The 20,765-nt window shown below is 36.5% G+C and overlaps 1 protein-coding gene across 1 annotated transcript in view; it reads left to right on the top strand.

Annotated features, from left to right (window-relative positions):
• Positions 1–20,765, top strand: part of LOC110778338 (RNA cytidine acetyltransferase 1-like) — a 66,640-nt gene that overhangs the window by 29,347 nt on the left and 16,528 nt on the right. Inside the window, exons 8-11 of the mRNA XM_056831858.1 lie at positions 1,847–1,968; positions 2,868–2,940; positions 4,464–4,493; positions 19,722–19,820. Of these exons, the coding sequence (XP_056687836.1) occupies positions 1,847–1,968; positions 2,868–2,940; positions 4,464–4,493; positions 19,722–19,820 (324 nt within the window). The remainder of the gene's footprint in view (positions 1–1,846; positions 1,969–2,867; positions 2,941–4,463; positions 4,494–19,721; positions 19,821–20,765) is intronic.

The following is a 20,765-nucleotide window of genomic DNA, read 5'->3' as shown; positions in this document are numbered from 1 at the left end:
GTAAGCTTTTCCAATTTTCAAATTAACTTTTGATGAAAATAAAAGGAAAATATAAATAACATCCTACATATGCACCCTCCTTACAAATTAATAATAATTAAATTGTTATTTATGTTACATTCTTTTCAAATATTTCTATCACTAATGAACAAGCTCGGTATTAATGTATTTATTAATTACATGGTGATTTCGATGTAATTGTTTTAATTTTTTCGAGTATGTTAGTGTCTCGTGTGTTTTTATGGACAACTAAAGTATGTGTAAGCTCCCTCTATCAAAGCCAACATTTCATGTGTCCCGGTCGATTCTCATTCCCGGATAACCTAGTACCATGACACCTAAATAAACTCATCGTCTAAGCCAACCCTTTCATGTGTCCCGATCGATTCTCATTCCCGGATAACCTAGTACCATGACACCTAAGTGAACTTGATCGTCTAAGCCAACACTTCATGTGACCCGAACAATTCTTATTCCCGTATAACCTAGTACCATGACACTTAAGGAAACTAGTTACGAGGATTAGCCAACCCTTTCATGTGTCCAAAACAATTCTCATATTCCCGGATAACCTAGTACACTGACACCTAAACTCGGTCGTCTAAGCCAACCCTTTCATGTGTCCAAAACAATTCTCATTCCCGGATAACCTAGTACACTGACACCTAAGTAAACTCGATCGTCTAAGCCAACCCTTTCATGTGTCCCGATCGATTCTTATTCCCGGATAACCTAGTACCATGACACCTAAGTAAACTCATCGTCTAAGCCAACCCTTTCATGTGTCCCGAGCGATTCTCATTCCCGGATAACCTAGTACCATGACACTTAAATGAACTAGTTACGAGGATTAGCCAACCTTATTAGCAAGACACTTATGTAAACTATGTATAACAATAATATGGACACATACGTACCCCAAAACCAATAATAAGAAAATCATTTAATTAATATGTATACATGATAAACCAAATAACATCGAGGAAATTAAAAACGCATACACACTTCATATGTAAATTAATGTTAAATCTATGGTGGATCCGGCTACTAATTGCTCATGCTGGTATTGGTTCGTTAGTTGATTGGATGCAGCAATAGCCCTTAGTATAGGCGGGAAACAATACAGTAGTGTGTAATAAAAAAACAAAAACACATAAACTTGCATTCATCCCAATCTGTACTACGATTTCATCAATAAAATTAAATAGCACAACATGTTAAATAATTTCTTAAGGCTATAATAAAACATTTGCAACCCATATTAAGTCTAGTATTCCCGCAATTTCTCCAACATTTAAATTTTGTAGCAGGCCCTGCCCAAGATGTTGTGAATGAGATGCATTACAATCAGGCCTACATCGATATGGAAGATCAAGATTTTGTAAACAATGTGGTGGCCTAGTTCTGGAACTAAGGATGCGTGTAACGGTACAAAAATTCTGATCGACTTCGTAATAACCTAGTTTTTGTTGTACGTATTTGAACTAATTCTATGGAAACCTTTTGATGTTGCATACATTAAAGTAACGTATTAAGGAAGTTGGGTGAATGTTTGACAATCTTAAACTTGGATTAATACCGACTCAATCCCGAATTTTACTCCAAACATGTTTGCGATAACCAAACTCCAAAACATATATTGTACAAAACAACGGATTGAGTGGTAATGGATTAAATAGGTTCATTAGAAATTCATAAAAAAAATACATGTTCTAATTTATATTACAACTTAATCTTTACACTAACTAAAGTTTATACACAATACAATTTCAGAATTTTAATTGTATAAAAAATAATAAATCAGCGATTTCCTTTTTTACAATATAATTTACATTGTATTTTACAGATACTGAAACCAAACAAATACAATTTCTACGCAAAACCAACAATGGCTTCGGCCTCACGTCACAATGGTCACAACTACAACATTAACATAGAGCATTGCTTGCACGCTGGTCACGAGTTCGAGTACTGGCTTGAGCATATAGAAACGCGCATTAATATTCTTCCCTAGAAAATCCACCCCCATCCCCAACCCTTTTCTTTTGTTTTACAATTTTTTTTTTCATTCCCTGCAATACTCCATTTCTATAGATTTGTCAACACAAATCATGTTTGAAATTGACAAAATTAAACAAAAAATTGATCAAATTACAAAATATGAAGAGCAAACTACGGTGAACTAATTAAAAACAAACCAATTTCAACATTGGAAACATCGACAAAATGAAAAATTACTACACTCCATTAACAAAAAAGCTCCGAAGAAAAAGAAGACTTAACCAAAACAATGATTCTATTTTCGATAATTATAAGATAATAATCAGATCAAAAACTATTGAGGAGATGAAACTCTTTGGTTTCATCGACAAAAAAAAAAAAAAATATTCATCTCTTTTATTTGAAATTCAAATTCAAAATGGCAATGAAAATATTTGAGATGACTAGGCAGTGACAAGGACATTAGCTGGCAATGGTACCCAATTGGTGAACATTTTATGATGACTCATCTTAGAATGGTTTTATGTGTGGGTTTTGCGGAGGGGAGTTCATACACATAAAATGGTTTTAAGCTGACTGGACTTAAAATGCAATGGGTGAAGGACATGTCAGATTACTATTTTTTGATTTAGGTGGAAAATGTTATACTTTAGGAGGGAAATGTTTTCAGTTTTTCCGCCACTTTCCTCTTCACAGCGGGTATTTCACCGCCCAAAACTCTCCTGAAAAATTGCCCGCCCAAATTTCACTTGACTAAATAAAAAAAAAAAAAAAAACTGCCCTGTCTTTTGCAACGGAAAATAGTCATTCCCTCAGATCTCTTATCTTTGCCGCAGATTTTTTTGACCGAATTGAAAATATATTAGCACAATTGACTTGGGTAACGTGGATATCTCTGATGATCTTCTCTATGGGATGGAAAAATCAGATCTTTCATTGGTGCACTTTCTGTGAGGTTATGATACATATGACAATTCATAAATCATGCGGAAAAAACCATAAACCCAGGAAAACATATTATTTACACATAATCATTTAGCATAGATTAGATGCATACTCTTTGTTGCGTGCCTTCCCTAGCTGCGCCCGAACCGAACAAGAACAAGTCTTTAGGACTCCAAGTGTCGTCCCTCCGTAGATAGTCCACAGCACGTCCGGATCCGCCTTAAGATTGACCAACTAGAATCGCCCTTAAGGTACTAGAAAATTTCGGCAATTTGAGCAAGATGTGTGTTTGAATTTTCTCTCAAAAACTCACTTTGAATACTTTGAAACTTGTGTTATAAATTGTGAGCCCTAGCCTCATATTTATAGCGGTATGGAAAGGGAATCGTAATCCTATTCAAATACAAATTAATCAAACCTAGAATCCTACAAGAACTCTAATTTAATTAATTTATCAAATAGAATTAGGAATTTAATCATTAACCGAACTCTGCATGTTTTGGGAAACGTGCACGAACACAAACACTTGCACACACACGCACGGCAGCCACGATGGGCCTCATGCGTGCGCGCGAGCAGCAGCCTACTCAGCGCCCGCGCGCGCTGCGCGTGCTGTGCGCGCTGTGCGCGCGCTGTGCGCGCTGCGCGTGCTGTGCGCGCTGTGCGCGCTGCGCGCTGCGCGTGCTGTGCGCGCTGTGCGCGCTGCGCGTTGCGCGCAGCCTGCTGGGCCTGGCCTTGCTGTTTGTGCGGCGCGCTTGGCTTGCTGGGCGATGGCCTGGCTTCGTGCTGGGCCTCGTCCGGCAGGCCTCGTCCGATGCTTATTCGTACGATGCGCTTCCGATTAAATTTTCCGATTCCGGAATTCATTTCCGATACGAACAATATTTAATATTTCCGATTCCGGAATTAATTTCCGTTTCGAACAAATATTTAATATTTCCGTTTCCGGAATTATTTTCCGATTCCGGTAATATTTCCGATTCTGACAATATTTCCGTTTCCGGCAATATTTCCGATTCTGGCAATATTTCCATTTCCGATAATATTTTCCGATACGTACCATGTTTCCGTTTCCGGCAACATCTACGACTTTGGATAATATTTATATTTCCGATACGATCCATATTTCCGTTTCCGGTAATATCATCGTTTCCGGAGTATTCATTTCTTGCCTGTGACGATCTTAGCTCCCACTGAAACCAAGATCCGTCGGTTCCGAATATTCATAGATAGAGTATCTAATGCCATTAGATACTTGATCCGTTTACGTACTATTTGTGTGACCCTACGGGTTCAGTCAAGAGTAAGCTGTGGATTAATATCATTAATTCCACTTGAACTGAAGCGGCCTCTAGCTAGGCATTCAGCTCACTTGATCTCACTGAATTATTAACTTGTTAATTAATACTGAACCGCATTTATTAGACTTATCATAGAATGCATACTTGGACCAAGGGCATTATTTCCTTCAGTCTCCCACTTGTCCTTAGGGACAAGTGTGCATTTCCTAATTCCTTTGTCGCTCGATGCTTGCTCTTGAACATAAGGTAAGAGTTGTCATCCTTATTATGTCCAGAGGTGTTCCTCGGTTTCAGAGTTCAACTGATCAAATAAACAGATAATCATAGCCTATGATTCATCCGAGCACGGCCATGCATTTCACAGTTTCTAGCTCTCCGAGTGGCCTTGTACAACTTTTAAGCATCTCATCCCGATTTATGGGAGGACAATCCCAATCTTGCGATCTTGAGATTAGACTTCGTTTGATAGGTGATTACCTGAGCGTTGCCTTTATAGCCTCCTTTTACGGTGCGACGGTTGGTCAACGTCAAAGCAACCAGTTCTCAAACAAGTAATCTCAAATCACTCAGGTATTGAGGATTTAGTGTCTAATAATTTAATGAAATTTACTTATGACAGATTTTCATCTCTTACAGTAAAGTTTCATAGGTCTTGTCCGATACTAGTCTTCCCAAAGTAAGTATCTATGCAAATGATTATGACATTGCCATGTCCACATAGTTCAAGAAACAGAACTACTAGTCATCTTGCATTCTAATCGTCTAACGTTTTCTATGCGTCCAATTTTATAGAAAACTCCGAATAGGGACCATTTTCAACCTTTGACTTTCAAGTTCACTTGATAGACATTTCTTAGTCACAGGACTGGTCCTGACAGTCTATCTTGAATATATCGTCAAATTTGAAGGGACTCATCATTTAATACTAAACCAAGATTAAATGGAATATGAAAATACATTTCATATATGATAAATGTTCAACCCCAATGTTTTATAACCATGGGCCTCAAACCCATCTTCTAAAACAATTCATGGAATTCAAAGCTATGCTTGATTTCCAGTGCGACAATGTGAGTGTTGCTTCTCACTTGTTGCATAGGTTTAGTTATCATTCTTTGCCAATCTTAATATCCTTTTTCATCGAATGTTCTTCGAGATATGATGAATAAGATCTTTTGAGTTTGTTTATTATGCGATCTAGTCTTTCTTACTTCGATGGTGGTTTTACTCATTTTGCAATGAAGAACCATCAAGTTAGCAGACGTTTTTCTTGCTTCAAGAGTGGTTCTACGCATTTTTCAATGAAGAACCATCAAGCCAGCAGATAGGTGATCTACCCAAGTTCAGTGAAGAACTTTAAACAACCCTGTTTTATTGCTTCTTAGGCAACAATCACTTTTACTTCAACTGTATAGGTTGCTAGTGATGCTTTGTTTGGATTTACCTATCCAAGCAGTTCATAGATATGTGGAAGACTCTCCAACTATATCTTAGAACATAGAAATTAATATTTTAATTTCCCACGCAACAACTCATGGTCTCCAATCCATGTTGCCATTTCAAAACACGATACTCTATAGCTCGTCCTTATCAATGGTTAACTCAAAAGGGTCTTGCTTGATCCTTTGCAGTGTTTATGCGTGTAGCATCAATATTTAGCATATCTTTATTTCCTTGAATCAAGAACTATTCCTATGTACTTTTTCAAGTACCATAAGTATTCTTGATCTCAACCTAGTTGATCTTCACTTAGATCAATAGAGATTGGTATATGTTCGTCATGCCTAAAGTCATACGATACGTTTTTGGCGATCCTCATATTATATCATACATGATAAATTCTTTTTCAGAATAATTCCCAATTGAATTCTATTCATGTAATTTTAGCTCATTCAATTTCAGCAGATACTGAATCCAGCTAAATTCTTTGACATATAATATAGGTTTAAGAATCTCATTTAGACTCTTTGATGTTTAACTTAGTAAATGCTTATACATAGTTCAAACATCCTTTACTTAGATTTATTCACATGGGTCGAATATCTCCAATGGAGACTTTCGTGTTTGATTTAGTAAATGCCATTACTTAATCCAAAACAATATCATAAGATCTTTGTAAATAGATCTTAATACCCAGTATGTACTAAGTTTCGCCATGGTCCATCATTGATGAATAATTTCAAATCTAAGTCATTAGCATTTGAATGTTATTTTACAATAGAGATATATGTGTGTGATACACATAGGACCAATTAAGTTTTATGTACTCCCACTAAACTTCTTATATATCTATAAGAATCATGTACATTTTATGAAACTAAAATACTTATTAGCTTCACTAAAATACATTTCTAATTCCCAATTGCTTGCTTAAATCTGTACTTAGATTTCATAAGCTAGCTTTCTTTTTCAAGCATTTATTTGGATCCACAAATCCTATGACATACCATGTACATAGTTTATTCCAACATTTTATTGAGGAATTGTTTTGTCATCCAATTGCTATATGTACTGATATGCAATCATTGCTTGAATTATAGACTTGAGCATTACGATTATGCATGAGGTTTCAACACAATCCATGCCATGAATTTGCTTGTAACCTTTTAGCAACTAATCTAGCTTTGTGCGTGAACACAATTCCATGTTTGATGGTTTTTATCCTTAAAACAAACTTGCAACCAATAGGTGTGAAACTATTCTTGCAAATCAAGAAAATTTCAATTTTTGTCATCAAAACATTGAGTATGTTTTATGGCCTTTAACCAATTAAACATATAGTCTATATATGGCCTCTAACCATTTTAGGGAATCTGGGTTTCGTCATAGCTTTCTTACAAGTCACAAACTCATTAATCTACATGATAATAGTTTGACTGTAAGTTGTAGGTTTCTTCACTATCTAATAGAAGAATTGCATAGTTTCAGTGAGTTGAACTCTATGCCTACTTGGGTATAGAACATCAAACAATAGAATATCAATAGTCACTTGAAAGTCCTTTGAATATTCTGTTCTCCTTGAAGCACTTGTAAAGTCTTCTAAGAGATGTTTATTCTTTAAAGCCACTTGTAAAGTCCTTACAGAATAAGTTCGGATTTTCTGAAGCACTTCGAAAAGCCTCCGGAATGTCCGTTTATGTTTGTTGTTCGCCTCGAAGATTTTCGAGGTCTATTTTCTCCCACTTGTCATTTTGGAAACGAATCTCCAAAAGGACATTATTTCGAGCAAACAAACATTATGTTCTCAAAAATTCGTGGTAGAAACAATACCCTTGTGTCTCATTTGAATAAATCACAATGAAACATATATCTAGACTTGGGCCTTAGTTTGTTGAATAACAAACACTAAGCTCCCACTGAGTTTAGCAACTCTTTAGATATATATAATTGAAAAGATATCCTGAAATTACTTTTCAATAGCTTTGACGAATTTGGTTTAGTTTGGTGGTAGTTGAGCATTTTGTTTTAGAAATTATAGGAAAAGTCTTTATGATTCATCATTGATCGAATCAAGTACTAATTGACTTCGATCATTCCAACGTAGATATGCCATATCTTATGGAGCTAGATTGTGAAATTACAACACACAATCATTGATGATCATATTTGGTCTCAAGTAATCATCAACATGATCTAACCTAGATCTTTATGATTTCTTGCCGAGTGGATTTTATACTTCTGAATCTTTGAACTAGCCAAACAGATTCATCTTATATCACATTGAGTAAATAAACCTATATTCACTCAAATCCATGTGAAATAATAAAGTCATAAAACCTTTCTTTAGCTTTGAACTCTATCGTCTAGGCGTTCTAACAATAGTTCATATTCTTTGTTACTTTCAACAAGTAAGACTAGCTTGTCTTAAGTTGATCTAGAAATCAACCAACTTTCAAAAGTCCATCAAAATAGAGCTTATGAATGTTAACTTGTTGATATGGTCTAAGCAACAATGCCAAAGATTTAATGGAACTCAAATCAAGGGTTTGATTTGAACCTAGTAAAGTTCTTTAAAGAGTTGTTTGTTTTAATCAAGCATATTGACTCAACCAGTAATTGACCATTTCATTCAAATAAACAAACAAACAAGCATTGTTTTTGTTCTTCTGAATGTGAGTCTTTCTGTGTTTGAAGCAGAAATTTAGGTATGCTGATTATGGAACAAAATAGCCATTAAGTTCCAGCCTTTGAAAGGACTTAAACAAACTAGATGACCCTACAACTAATGTAGCATTGCCATGCTTCATTTCCCACTTGTAGGTCATTAGTGTATCCTAGCTTCCATTATTTGAGTTATTACCGAAGTAAGAACCACAAGCGGTATATGATACCAAGGAAGTTTGATTGCTAGGTCACTTCTCTTTAAACATAAATTTATAGGTAGAAACGGAATCGTAAATTCCTTTCATTTGTTCCTCGTTTTCCTATTTCTTGTACCCTTTCTTATAGTCTTAAGAATTGAATTCTTTAGTGTTGACTTTTATACTTTGTTAGACATGTCCAATGTCACCAACAAGGTTCTTTACCATTTTAATTTATGTTGAATATTCTGTTTCAACTAGATGATCTTACCAGAAGCTTCTAAAGTTCTCTAAGCATCGATCTATTCGAATGTCTAGGAACTAGACTCATTCGAGAATTAAATGGAAAAAGGATTTTAGGTTGTTAACCATTGGTAAAGCTGAGCGTTTAAACTCAATGCTTTATGATCTCAAAACCACATTGTATTTTGAATTCACAAGCACCAATCGGTTTGCCATTCGACTTTGATACTCGAAAACAACCATAAAAGTCGATATAAGAAACGTACATTTTAAATTGCTCACTTTCTCTCATTTCCGTGAATCGTTCTTGGATTCACTACCAATCGAGGAAATTTACTGTTACCTTTCTAAAAGGATTTATTGCAGTGCAAGATATTTAATTATAAACAATAATTAAAACATACATTGAAGCATGCAAAGTCTAAACATTTATCATGAATAATAACTTGAAATTAAAGCAACCATGCAATTCAAACAAGTTATTAGCATTTTATTCGATTTTATTGTTCCGGCAGGTGTGAATAAAATGATTCCAAGACCCTAAAATCATTGAAGAACTAAGCACAGTTTGTCGACTTAATCCTAAAACATCTTAGGTAAGCAAAAGCCTTTTGCTAATAGTCTAGAAGCTATTCTTGGTTGATAGGTACGTCTAAGAACTTATTAGGTAAACCTATCGATTTTGCCACGACATAAAAGGACTCCTTACTTATATCGTTGAGTTTCACCAAAACTAACATGTACTCACAATTATTTGTGTACCTTGCCCCTTTAGGACCAATAAGTAACACCTCGCTGAGCGAAAACTATTACTAGATTGATGTAAAGGATATCCAAGCAAGTGTATATTTTGGCATGGCACCTTTTAACTCAATTTTTAAGTTTGGAACTTAAGGCTCTTACTATGTTGGTTAGATTTTAAGTGAACTAAAATCCTTAATCATGCAACATAATCAAGCTTTTGATCTCATGCATTTTAAGACATATTTAAAACAATAAATAACTTAAAGCATGCATAAGATAAATGTGATCTAGTATGGCCCGACTTCATCTTGAAGCTTTGACTTCAAAGTCCGTCTTGAAAATCTCCGTGGGAGGCACCATTTTCTTCAAATAGGATAAGCTATAACTAATTACAACTATTTGATGGTTCGCAGACCATATTTGAATTGAAAAACAACTTTGGTACTTTAGACCAATTACATTCAAATTAATGGTACGCAGACCATATTTTCTATCCTATTTGGGCCATACTAGTCACTTCATAACCTGCAAAACAGTACATATACAATATATACCATTCACCCATTCATTATCATGAATGGCCCACATAGCTGGTTAGTAAAACACATTATGCATCACGTAAACATTTGCAGCAATTAATCAAGGGCACCAATAATCTACCAATTATTCAGTCCTTATTAATTCTAATCAAGTTGTTTTAACCTTAAGGATTTGTAGACCTAATCAAGAGTTTATGACTAAAAAGCGCTCCCACTTAAACCAATAAATTCATATGCTTTACCAATTTTAAACATAAAAATGTATTTCTAGTCTAACCGGAAACATACAAATTTAATTAAAATTTAAAGCTCATATAAATTTATAATTGAATCCAAAAAGTTTAATTTAATTTCAGTCGCATTTAAATTAATTCATGATATTAATTTTAGTAAAATAATTAGAATAAATAACATTTATTATAATTATAATATTCAAAATTAAAATCCAAGAAAATAATTCAAATTTATTAATTTTAAAATTAATTAAAATTACGTGAACTGAAATTTTCAAATTAAACATTCAAAACGATCTAATCGTAACGCAAACACCCTACGCGTTGCACGCCCATGGGCCGTACGCACACAGCCATTGCTGGCCATGTGCGCGCAGCCCATGCGCTCGTCGCATAGCTGCTGCTTCCCTATCGCAAGCCTTCGCACGCATTGATGCTCGCTGCGCGCGCCAGCGCTCATCGCACGCGAGCTATCGCTCGCAGTGCGCGCGCGCGACATCACTCGCTGGGCGCGCGACATCGCTCGCTGTGCGCGCGAGCCATCGCTCGCTGGGCGCGCGACATCGCTCGCTGGGCGCGCGACATCGCTCGCTGTGCGCGCGAGCCATCGCTCGCTGGGCGCGCGACATCGCTCGCTGGGCGCGCGACATCGCTCGCTGTGCGCGCGAGCCATCGCTCGCTGGGGCGCGACATCGCTCGCTGGGCGGACGACATCGCGCGCTGTGCGCGCGAGTAATGCTGGGCGCAGCGCTCGTGGCACGCGAGCTTGCGCTCGCTGCGCGCGAGGCAGCGCGCGTTGTGGCGCAGCTCGCTTGCTGCCCACACGCGACTGCCTTGGCTCGCCCTTCGCCCATGCCCATTCGTTCATTGCTCGTGGCACACGACACAAGGCAGGGCTGTTGCCTTGTGCTCGTGCACTACGCCCTTGCTCATTGCATTCGTGCCGCACGGGCGACGAGCTCCCTTGCTCGTCGTCGCATGCCCGCATTATACAACACCCCTTAAGGGTAACACGAAGCGTCCATTGCTTCGTGCGTGCAAGTTATATGAACGAATCGCATAAAATTTAAAATTTATATTTAAAATTAATGACAAATTAATAAATAATATTAATTTCATAATTTTAGGGCGAAAAAATCGAAAATTTATTATCCGATTGATTTCCGATTGATATGGATTCAAGTCTAGGTCATAAAAATTTAAAATTTATCATAAATTTACAATTTTTATGGTGGTTTTTAATCATAGGTTTCTAATTAAATTACAATTAATTATGAAAATCAAATTAATTCTAAATTATTCTAATTTTCAACAAATTAATCACAATTACAAATTAGATTGCATAATTAACAAGACTAGGCATTCAAACTTGTTAAACATATGCAGTAGGTCAATCAAAAATTCAAGATTTATCAACAAGAATCGCAAATATTTAATTTAACATCTTAAATTTACGAAATTTTGCATTCAAAAAACTAAAACCTTCGAAAAGTCATAGTTAGGCTTCGAATTTGAGAATTCTGGGTTCGGCAGAAAAATACAATTTTTGTCAAAATTTTAGAATGCCTTTTACATGCGGAATTGACACAAAAATCACTCAATTCGGATGAGTAACGAAGAAACTGCCGAAAAACTGCGTACGTATAATTAAATAAACGCAATTTGCAATTAATTAACAATTACGAAAATTAATCACCCCTTTTAATTCTTGCAAATTTGTAATATTTAACCATGTTCATGCAATTTAGATTATGAAAATAATAAGAGGCTCGTGATACCACTGTTAGGTTATGATACATATGACAATTCATAAATCATGCGGAAAAACCATATAGCCAGGAAAATATATTATTTACACATAATAATTTAGCATAGTTTAGATGCATACTCTTTGTTGCGTGCCTTCCCTAGCTGCGCCCGAACCGAACAAGAACAAGTCTTTAGGACTCCAAGTGTCGTCCCTCCGTAGATAGTCCACAGCACGTCCGGATCCGCCTTAAGATTGACCAACTAGAATCGCCCTTAAGGTACTATTATTTTCGGCACTTTTATAGGCAATTGTGTAATTGAATTTTGCTCTCAAAAACTCACTTTGAATACTTGAATTCTCTCTATAAATATGTGACCCTAGGCACCTATTTATAGAGTTATGGAAAAGGATTTGGAATCCTATTAGGATACTAATTTATTTAATTATAATCCTACTAGGACTCTAATTAAATAATCATTATCTAATAGTTTTAGGATTTAATCATATTTCGAATCCCGATTGCTTTAGGATTCCCTCACAAGCATTGCACGAGCACCGTACACCCGCGCAAGCCTTGCGGCCCACGCTAGGCGCACAGCGCTCGGCCCACTGCTGTTGTGCTCTCGCGCGCGCGCCCCAAGCCTTGGCTGGGCCTGGCCTTGCGCTGGGCCTGGTCGAGGCTAGGCACGCGATGGTGCGTGTTATGATACATATGACAATTCATAAATCATGCGGAAAAAACCATAAACCCAGGAAAACATATTATTTACACATAATCATTTAGCATAGATTAGATGCATACTCTTTGTTGCGTGCCTTCCCTAGCTGCGCCCGAACCGAACAAGAACAAGTCTTTAGGACTCCAAGTGTCGTCCCTCCGTAGATAGTCCACAGCACGTCCGGATCCGCCTTAAGATTGACCAACTAGAATCGCCCTTAAGGTACTAGAAAATTTCGGCAATTTGAGCAAGATGTGTGTTTGAATTTTCTCTCAAAAACTCACTTTGAATACTTTGAAACTTGTGTTATAAATTGTGAGCCCTAGCCTCATATTTATAGCGGTATGGAAAGGGAATCGTAATCCTATTCAGATACAAATTAATCAAACCTAGAATCCTACAAGAACTCTAATTTAATTAATTTATCAAATAGAATTAGGAATTTAATCATTAACCGAACTCTGCATGTTTTAGGAAACGTGCACGAACACAAACACTTGCACACACACGCACGGCAGCCACGATGGGCCTCATGCGTGCGCGCGAGCAGCAGCCTACTCAGCGCCCGCGCGCGCTGCGCGTGCTGTGCGCGCTGTGCGCGCTGCGCGCTGCGCGCAGCCTGCTGGGCCTGGCCTTGCTGTTTGTGCGGCGCGCTTGGCTTGCTGGGCGATGGCCTGGCTTCGTGCTGGGCCTCGTCCGGCAGGCCTCGTCCGATGCTTATTCGTACGATGCGCTTCCGATTAAATTTTCCGATTCCGGAATTCATTTCCGATACGAACAATATTTAATATTTCCGATTCCGGAATTAATTTCCGTTTCGAACAAATATTTAATATTTCCGTTTCCGGAATTATTTTCCGATTCCGGTAATATTTCCGATTCTGACAATATTTCCGTTTCCGGCAATATTTCCGATTCTGGCAATATTTCCATTTCCGATAATATTTTCCGATACGTACCATGTTTCCGTTTCCGGCAACATCTACGACTTTGGATAATATTTATATTTCCGATACGATCCATATTTCCGTTTCCGGTAATATCATCGTTTCCGGAGTATTCATTTCTTGCCTGTGACGATCTTAGCTCCCACTGAAACCAAGATCCGTCGGTTCCGAATATTCATAGATAGAGTATCTAATGCCATTAGATACTTGATCCGTTTACGTACTATTTGTGTGACCCTACGGGTTCAGTCAAGAGTAAGCTGTGGATTAATATCATTAATTCCACTTGAACTGAAGCGGCCTCTAGCTAGGCATTCAGCTCACTTGATCTCACTGAATTATTAACTTGTTAATTAATACTGAACCGCATTTATTAGACTTATCATAGAATGCATACTTGGACCAAGGGCATTATTTCCTTCACTTTCATCTCAGAAGGTGTAGAAATTTCACTCTCAGTGGTATATATGTTCTTTTGAACGCGTATCAGTCCTTACAGACTTTCACTCTCAGTGACAAATTTATTTGTTTATTTGAATCAATTAATGATATTTTTCTTAGTGAATCCGAATTAACTTATTGTGATTTTATCATTGTCGTATAATCTATAAACCATCAATTTATCAAGCGGAGTAACCAATGTTGTTAGTTTATGATGACGGAGAAACCTATGTACCTTATATGTGTAATGATTTATTTTCGTGAGTAATTTATGTATGTTAACTTTTCTTATTAAATTAATTGTATATGTGAAATTAAAAATGAAATTATATGCTAGTATATGAATTAATTATTTGATTATATGAATAAATATGGTAAAATGGACATACTTATTTATATGTATAAAAGCATTGTATGATTTATTTAAATTTGTATTAATAATTAACTTGTTTAATTTCATTTGTTATTCCAGAGTACAATGGTTAGTATAGACCTTAATGTTGAACCCGTCGTCGGAGAAGGAACTATTGTGAATTCAACTACACCTACCACCCCTTGTCCAGGAATGTGTTTAAATTTGAGTCCGGTCTTGAGTTTAGTGAATTTTACCATCGTTATGCTTACATGACGGGTTTTGAGTTGTTTGTAATTGGTAATAGGATAAAGAAGGAGTACAAGGATAAGGGTGTTAGTAAAATTAACTTTTGATGAAAATAAAAGGAAAATATAAATAACATCCTACTTGTGCACCCTCCTTACAAATTAATAATAATTAAATTGTTATTTATGTTACATTCTTTTCAAATATTTCTATCACTAACGACCAAGCTCGTTATTAATGTATTTATTAATTAGATGGTTATTTCGATCTAATTGTTTTAATTTTTTCGAGTATGTTAGGTGTCTCGTGTGTTTTTATGGACAAATAAAGTACGTGTAAGCTCCCTCTCAAAGCCATCCCTTTCATGTGTCCAAAACAATTCTCATTCCCGGATAACCTAGTACACTGACACCTAAGTAAACTCGATCGTCTAAGCCAACCCTTTCATGTGTCCCGAACAATTCTCATTCCCGGATAACCTACTACCATGACACCTAAGTAAACTCATCCTCTAAGCCAACCCTTTCATGTGTCCCGATCGATTCTTATTCCCGGATAACCTAGTACACTGACACCTAAGTAAACTCGATCGTCTAAGCCAACCCTTTCATGTTCCCCGAACAATTCTCATTCCCGGATAACCTACTATCATGACACCTAAGTAAACTCATCCTCTAAGCCAACCCTTTCATGTGACCAAAAACAATTCTCATTCCCGGATAACCTAGTACCATGACACCTAAGTGAACTTGATCGTCTAAGCCAACCCTTTCATGTGTCCGAAACAATTCTCATTCCCGGATAACCTAGTACACTGACACCTAAGTAAACTCGATCGTCTAAGCCAACTCTTTCATGTGTCCCGAACAATTCTTATTCCCGTATAACCTAGTACCATGACACTTAAGTGAACTAGTTACGAGGATTAGCCAACCTTTCGTCCGACATGTAGGTGAGTAGGTGTAAGATTTTCCAATTTTCAAATTAACTTTTGATGAAAATAAAAGGAAAATATAAATAACATCGTACTTGTGCACCCTCCTTACAAATTAATAATAATTAAATTGTTATTTATGTTACATTCTTTTCAAATATTTCTATCACTAATGAACAAGCTCGGTATTAATGTGTTTATTAATTACATGGTTATTTCGATGTAATTGTTTTAATTTTTTCGAGTATGTTAGTGTCTCGTGTGTTTTTATGGACAACTAAAGTATGTGTAAGCTCCCTCTATCAAAGCCAACATTTCATGTGTCCCGATCGATTCTCATTCCCGGATAACCTAGTACCATGACACCTAAATAAACTCATCGTCTAAGCCAACCCTTTCATGTGTCCCGATCGATTCTCATTCCCGGATAACCTAGTACCATGACACCTAAGTGATCTCGATCGTCTAAGCCAACACTTCATGTGACCTGAACAATTCTTATTCCCGTATAACCTAGTACCATGACACTTAAGGAAACTAGTTACGAGGATTAGCCAACCCTTTCATGTGTCCAAAACAATTCTCATGTTCCCGGATAACCTAGTACACTGACACCTAAGTAAACTCGGTCGTCTAAGCCAACCCTTTCATGTGTCCAAAACAATTCTCATTCCCGGATAACCTAGTACACTGACACCTAAGTAAACTCGATCGTCTAAGCCAACCCTTTCATGTGTCCCGATCGATTCTTATTCCCGGATAACCTAGTACCATGACACCTAAGTAAACTCATCGTCTAAGACAACCCTTTCATGTGTCCCGAGCGATTCTCATTCCCGGATAACCTAGTACCATGACACTTAAGTGAACTAGTTACGAGGATTAGCCAACCTTATTAGCAAGACACTTATGTAAACTATGTATAACAATAATATGGACACATACGTATCCCAAAACCAATAATAAGAAAATCGCTTAATTAATATGTATACATGATAAACCAATTAACATCGAGTAAATTAAAAACGCATACACACTTCATTAGCAAATTAATGTTAAATCTATGGTCGACCTGGCTACTAATTGCTCATGCTGGTATTGGTTCGTTAGTTGATTGGCTGCAGCAACAGCCCTTAGTATAGGCGGGAAACAATACAGTAGTGTGTAATTTATAAAAAAAATACATGTTCTAATTTATACTACAACTTAATCTTTACACTAACTACAGTTATACACAATACAATTTCAGAATTTTAATTGTATAAAAAATAATAAATCAGCGATTTCCTTTTTTACAATATAATTTACATTGTATTTTACAGATACTGAAACCAAACAAATACAATTTCTACGCAAAACCAACAATGGCTTCGGCCTCACGTCACAATGGTCACAACTACAACATTAACATAGAGCATTGCTTGCACGCTGGTCACGGGTTCGAGTACTGGCTTGAGCATAATAAAACGCGCATTCAACTTCTTCCCTACCAACCCCCCACCCTTTTTTTTCTTTTTTTTTCCAATTCTCTGCAATTGTCCATTTCTATAGATTTGTCAACAACAAACCATGTTTTTTATTTCCAAACTTAAACAAAACATTCATAAAATTAGGGAAAATGGATATCAAACTACGATAAAATAGGCAACAACAAACCAAATCCAACATTGGAAATATCGAAATATAAAATTAAAAAATCAAAGAAAATACTCCATTAACATAGATGCTCCGACGATGAAGAAGTGTTCGGCAAAACATATAATCTTTTTCTACCAGTATTCAATAGCTGCATTCTTAAGACTGTTAAGACACTTAGACCTAAGCGGCAGTTTTGCAATCCACATTTATCTCGGATCATCAACGATTAAAGATGCTCAAGGTAAATCATAACCATTGACAATTCAAAGGAAATATGAAGTTCCATCAATACTTCAATCTCCAAGGTTTAAATTTTCCCCTCCTGATTCAAGTATCAAATAATTATAAACTCCCGGTAGCTTAATTTACTCTATTACTAACTTCCCCAATACTGCATTGAGCACCATAGTGCATAAAATTCAAGTGTGAAACTATACAATTTCTTTCATTAAAGCCATAAATGAACCCATATTCATTGATAGAACACAAGGGAAATAAAGATAATTGCTTTTCACTAATGCTTCAGTTGGATCTCTAAGGATTCTAATTACTTATACCATCTTATTTCAAATTGATCACCTACATTAACTTATTACAAATACATTCTCCCATTTCAAGAGAACAAATTGCTGCAAATACAAGGGAGATAAAGATAATTGCGTTCCACAAATCCTTCACTTCAATATCAAAAGATTCTAATAACCTATTTATTTCAAATTCATCCCCTATACCTTATTTCATATTCAAACACTACCCCTTATTAAAGGCACAAACTTAGCAGAACCTAAAGCTTCTTCCAAACCAATAAAAGAAAGCAATTTAAAACAGCACAAACACCTGAATGAGCATTAGAGACGGTTATCAAATGGAGATAAGAACACATTTCATATCACACAAATCAACATCCATATATAAACCAAACCTGCTGAAAACTAGTTCATTTCATTTAATCCAAAATGAATCAAGAACAGCAAAAGCGTTCTCAAATCCCAGATCAAGCGTTCTCAAATCCAAAATGAATCAAGAACAGCAAAAGCGTTCTCAAAAGCGTTCTCAAATCCCAGAAAAGAGAGGAGTTTGAGAGAGAGATTGATTGTAAGTTTCTGTATCTTTTGTGGAAATAAACGATGAATTTATAATGAGGCTTTGGGAAACTGCAACAGCAAAAAACGGCTAGTGGAGAAGTTACGGGAGTAATGGGGAACTGCAACAGTCATAAAACGGCTAGTGGGGAGTAATGACGTGATTAATTGAGCAGTTTCCAAAGTTAGTGGGTTGATTAAGTCTTCTGACTTGATCAAACCGCCCTTGACCAAAAAGAATAACCCGGCCCACAAAACCCACCCCACGCCCGCGAACCGCAAGTACCAAGTACCACGGCCCACGGCCCACGGCCGAGCCCATGCCACTCACATGCTTTCTTAAACAAATGTTTCCCTCAAACCCCCAAATATAAACATTGAATATGGTTTGTGTTTTTCCCATGTGGGACTTTTCATATTCTCACATTTTCCCACTCATTTTCTTTTGTTTTCTCACTAGGATTTCCAACAAAAAGTTCCTCCTAAAATCAAAACATATAAACCAAAATTGCAATAAACTAAAAATGAAAAATACTTAGGCAGTGAGAAGCACAGCGCCACCATTCTCCTTGATCTTCTTTTCAGCGACCTTAGAAATCAACTTAGCCTTAACAACAACAGGCTGAGAATTAGGCAAAACACCCTTACCAAGAACCTTAAAGAACCCAAACTGAGTGACATCAATGACTGGAGCCTTGCCTTCTTTTTTGGCCTTCTCCTTGACATCTTCAGGAACCATAGACCAGAGTTTGTCGATGTTGACGATGGGGCAATGGAAACTGTTCCTCAGCTTGTGAAAGTAACGCATACCAGAAAATCAAAACATACGAAACATAGCAGATCAAATGAATTTGGGGAGATGAATACACATTGGTTTCATCGACATTTCAACAAAAAAAAAAAAAAATTTGTTTTATTATTTGAAATTCAAATTCAAATCTGCCTTGAAATTTTTTCAGCTGACTAGGCAGTGACAAGGCAATGAGCTGACAATGATACCCAATTGGTAAACATTTTAAGCTGAGTCATCTTAAAATGATTTTATGTGTGGGTTTTGCGTACTAGCAATCATATAAGAAAAACAGCATGCCCTTGTTTGAGTATTGCTCTGCCATAGCATAAGCTAGCTATTTGCCAATTGTAGCCAAGTCTTTGTATCCGGAATGTTTCATTCTGGTGCTTGGTAAGGACATTGGAACATAGCTGGACACTCAGCTGGTTATTTTGCGTTCCATCTTATTAGCTCCTTTTTTTTCTTCTTCTAATATCTTCATTATATCTCTTTTATTGGTCGATTCTTAGGAGCACACACATTTTGACGTGGTAAGAAGCACAGATCCTACTCTTCGAAAGGCAATAACACAGATAAATATCTTTAAAGAGCACAGGCAGATAGTCCAAGTTTTTTATCTCTCTCCCCCTGCGTTTGAAATTTCGGTGGATTTATGCATGTGTTGGCAGTGGCGGAGCCAGGAATTTTTTTTTGGGGTGTCGGCAGTGGCGTTCCCAGGAATTTTAGAGTGTTGTGTCCGGTGATCTTCCAGAACACACAATATATTACGAAAAAAATATATCGTCCTAAAATTAATCAATATTCATATTATATTCGTGCAAAATTATTACAATTATAGATGTGTGGTAAAAACTGAAAAGAATTACTTAATTTAAGAAAGCGGGTGTTTAAAATCAAAACCCTAAGTGACCAGTTATTTAAAAAGACTGGTCTCGGATTATCCCCCTATATTTTTTCAGAACTCTAAGAGATCAGTTCTTTGGAAAGGATGGTCTCTTATGATTATCTCTATAATATACCTGATGTCTTACCTGCGGAGCGGGTGTTTTTAAGTAAAAACTAAGATATCAGTGTTATATAATAACAGGTCTCTTAGCTTTCAGCTATAAGTACTTTTTTTCCTACCTGGCTCCGCCACTGTGTGTTGGTTTCTTTGTCATTCTTCCTTTTACAAGTCTTTGTTTTATGGCTCGTCTGGCATGCATGTGTTAGCCTGAATTTGTTCAATTAATTTGTTTAACATAGGAAGCATTAGAACATGTAATTATTTTGTGAGTGTGATGTTGTATTTTACTGATAGCTAGTAATTATTTCTCTTTAATGTGAGAGAGGTTAGTTATCTTATTTTCTTTAATGTTATATAATTTTTTTTCCTTATTTTCTTTCTATGTGCTTCATCATCTATATCAGTGGGTACATAATTATACTCCTTTATTTATTTTATTTTAATTTTTTTAATGATATAAGGACCCACTTTCCATTAAGGTTTTTTTTTTTGTTTTTAACTTTTTACCCACTTCCACTTTTTTTGTGTCAACACATTTTACCATCTT

The sequence above is a fragment of the Spinacia oleracea genome, chromosome 6 (genome assembly GCF_020520425.1).
Source record: "Spinacia oleracea cultivar Varoflay chromosome 6, BTI_SOV_V1, whole genome shotgun sequence".
NCBI classification, from domain to species: domain Eukaryota; kingdom Viridiplantae; phylum Streptophyta; class Magnoliopsida; order Caryophyllales; family Amaranthaceae; genus Spinacia; species Spinacia oleracea.
Note: the sequence above shows the minus strand (reverse complement) of the source record. Positions and strands in the feature narration are given on the sequence as shown.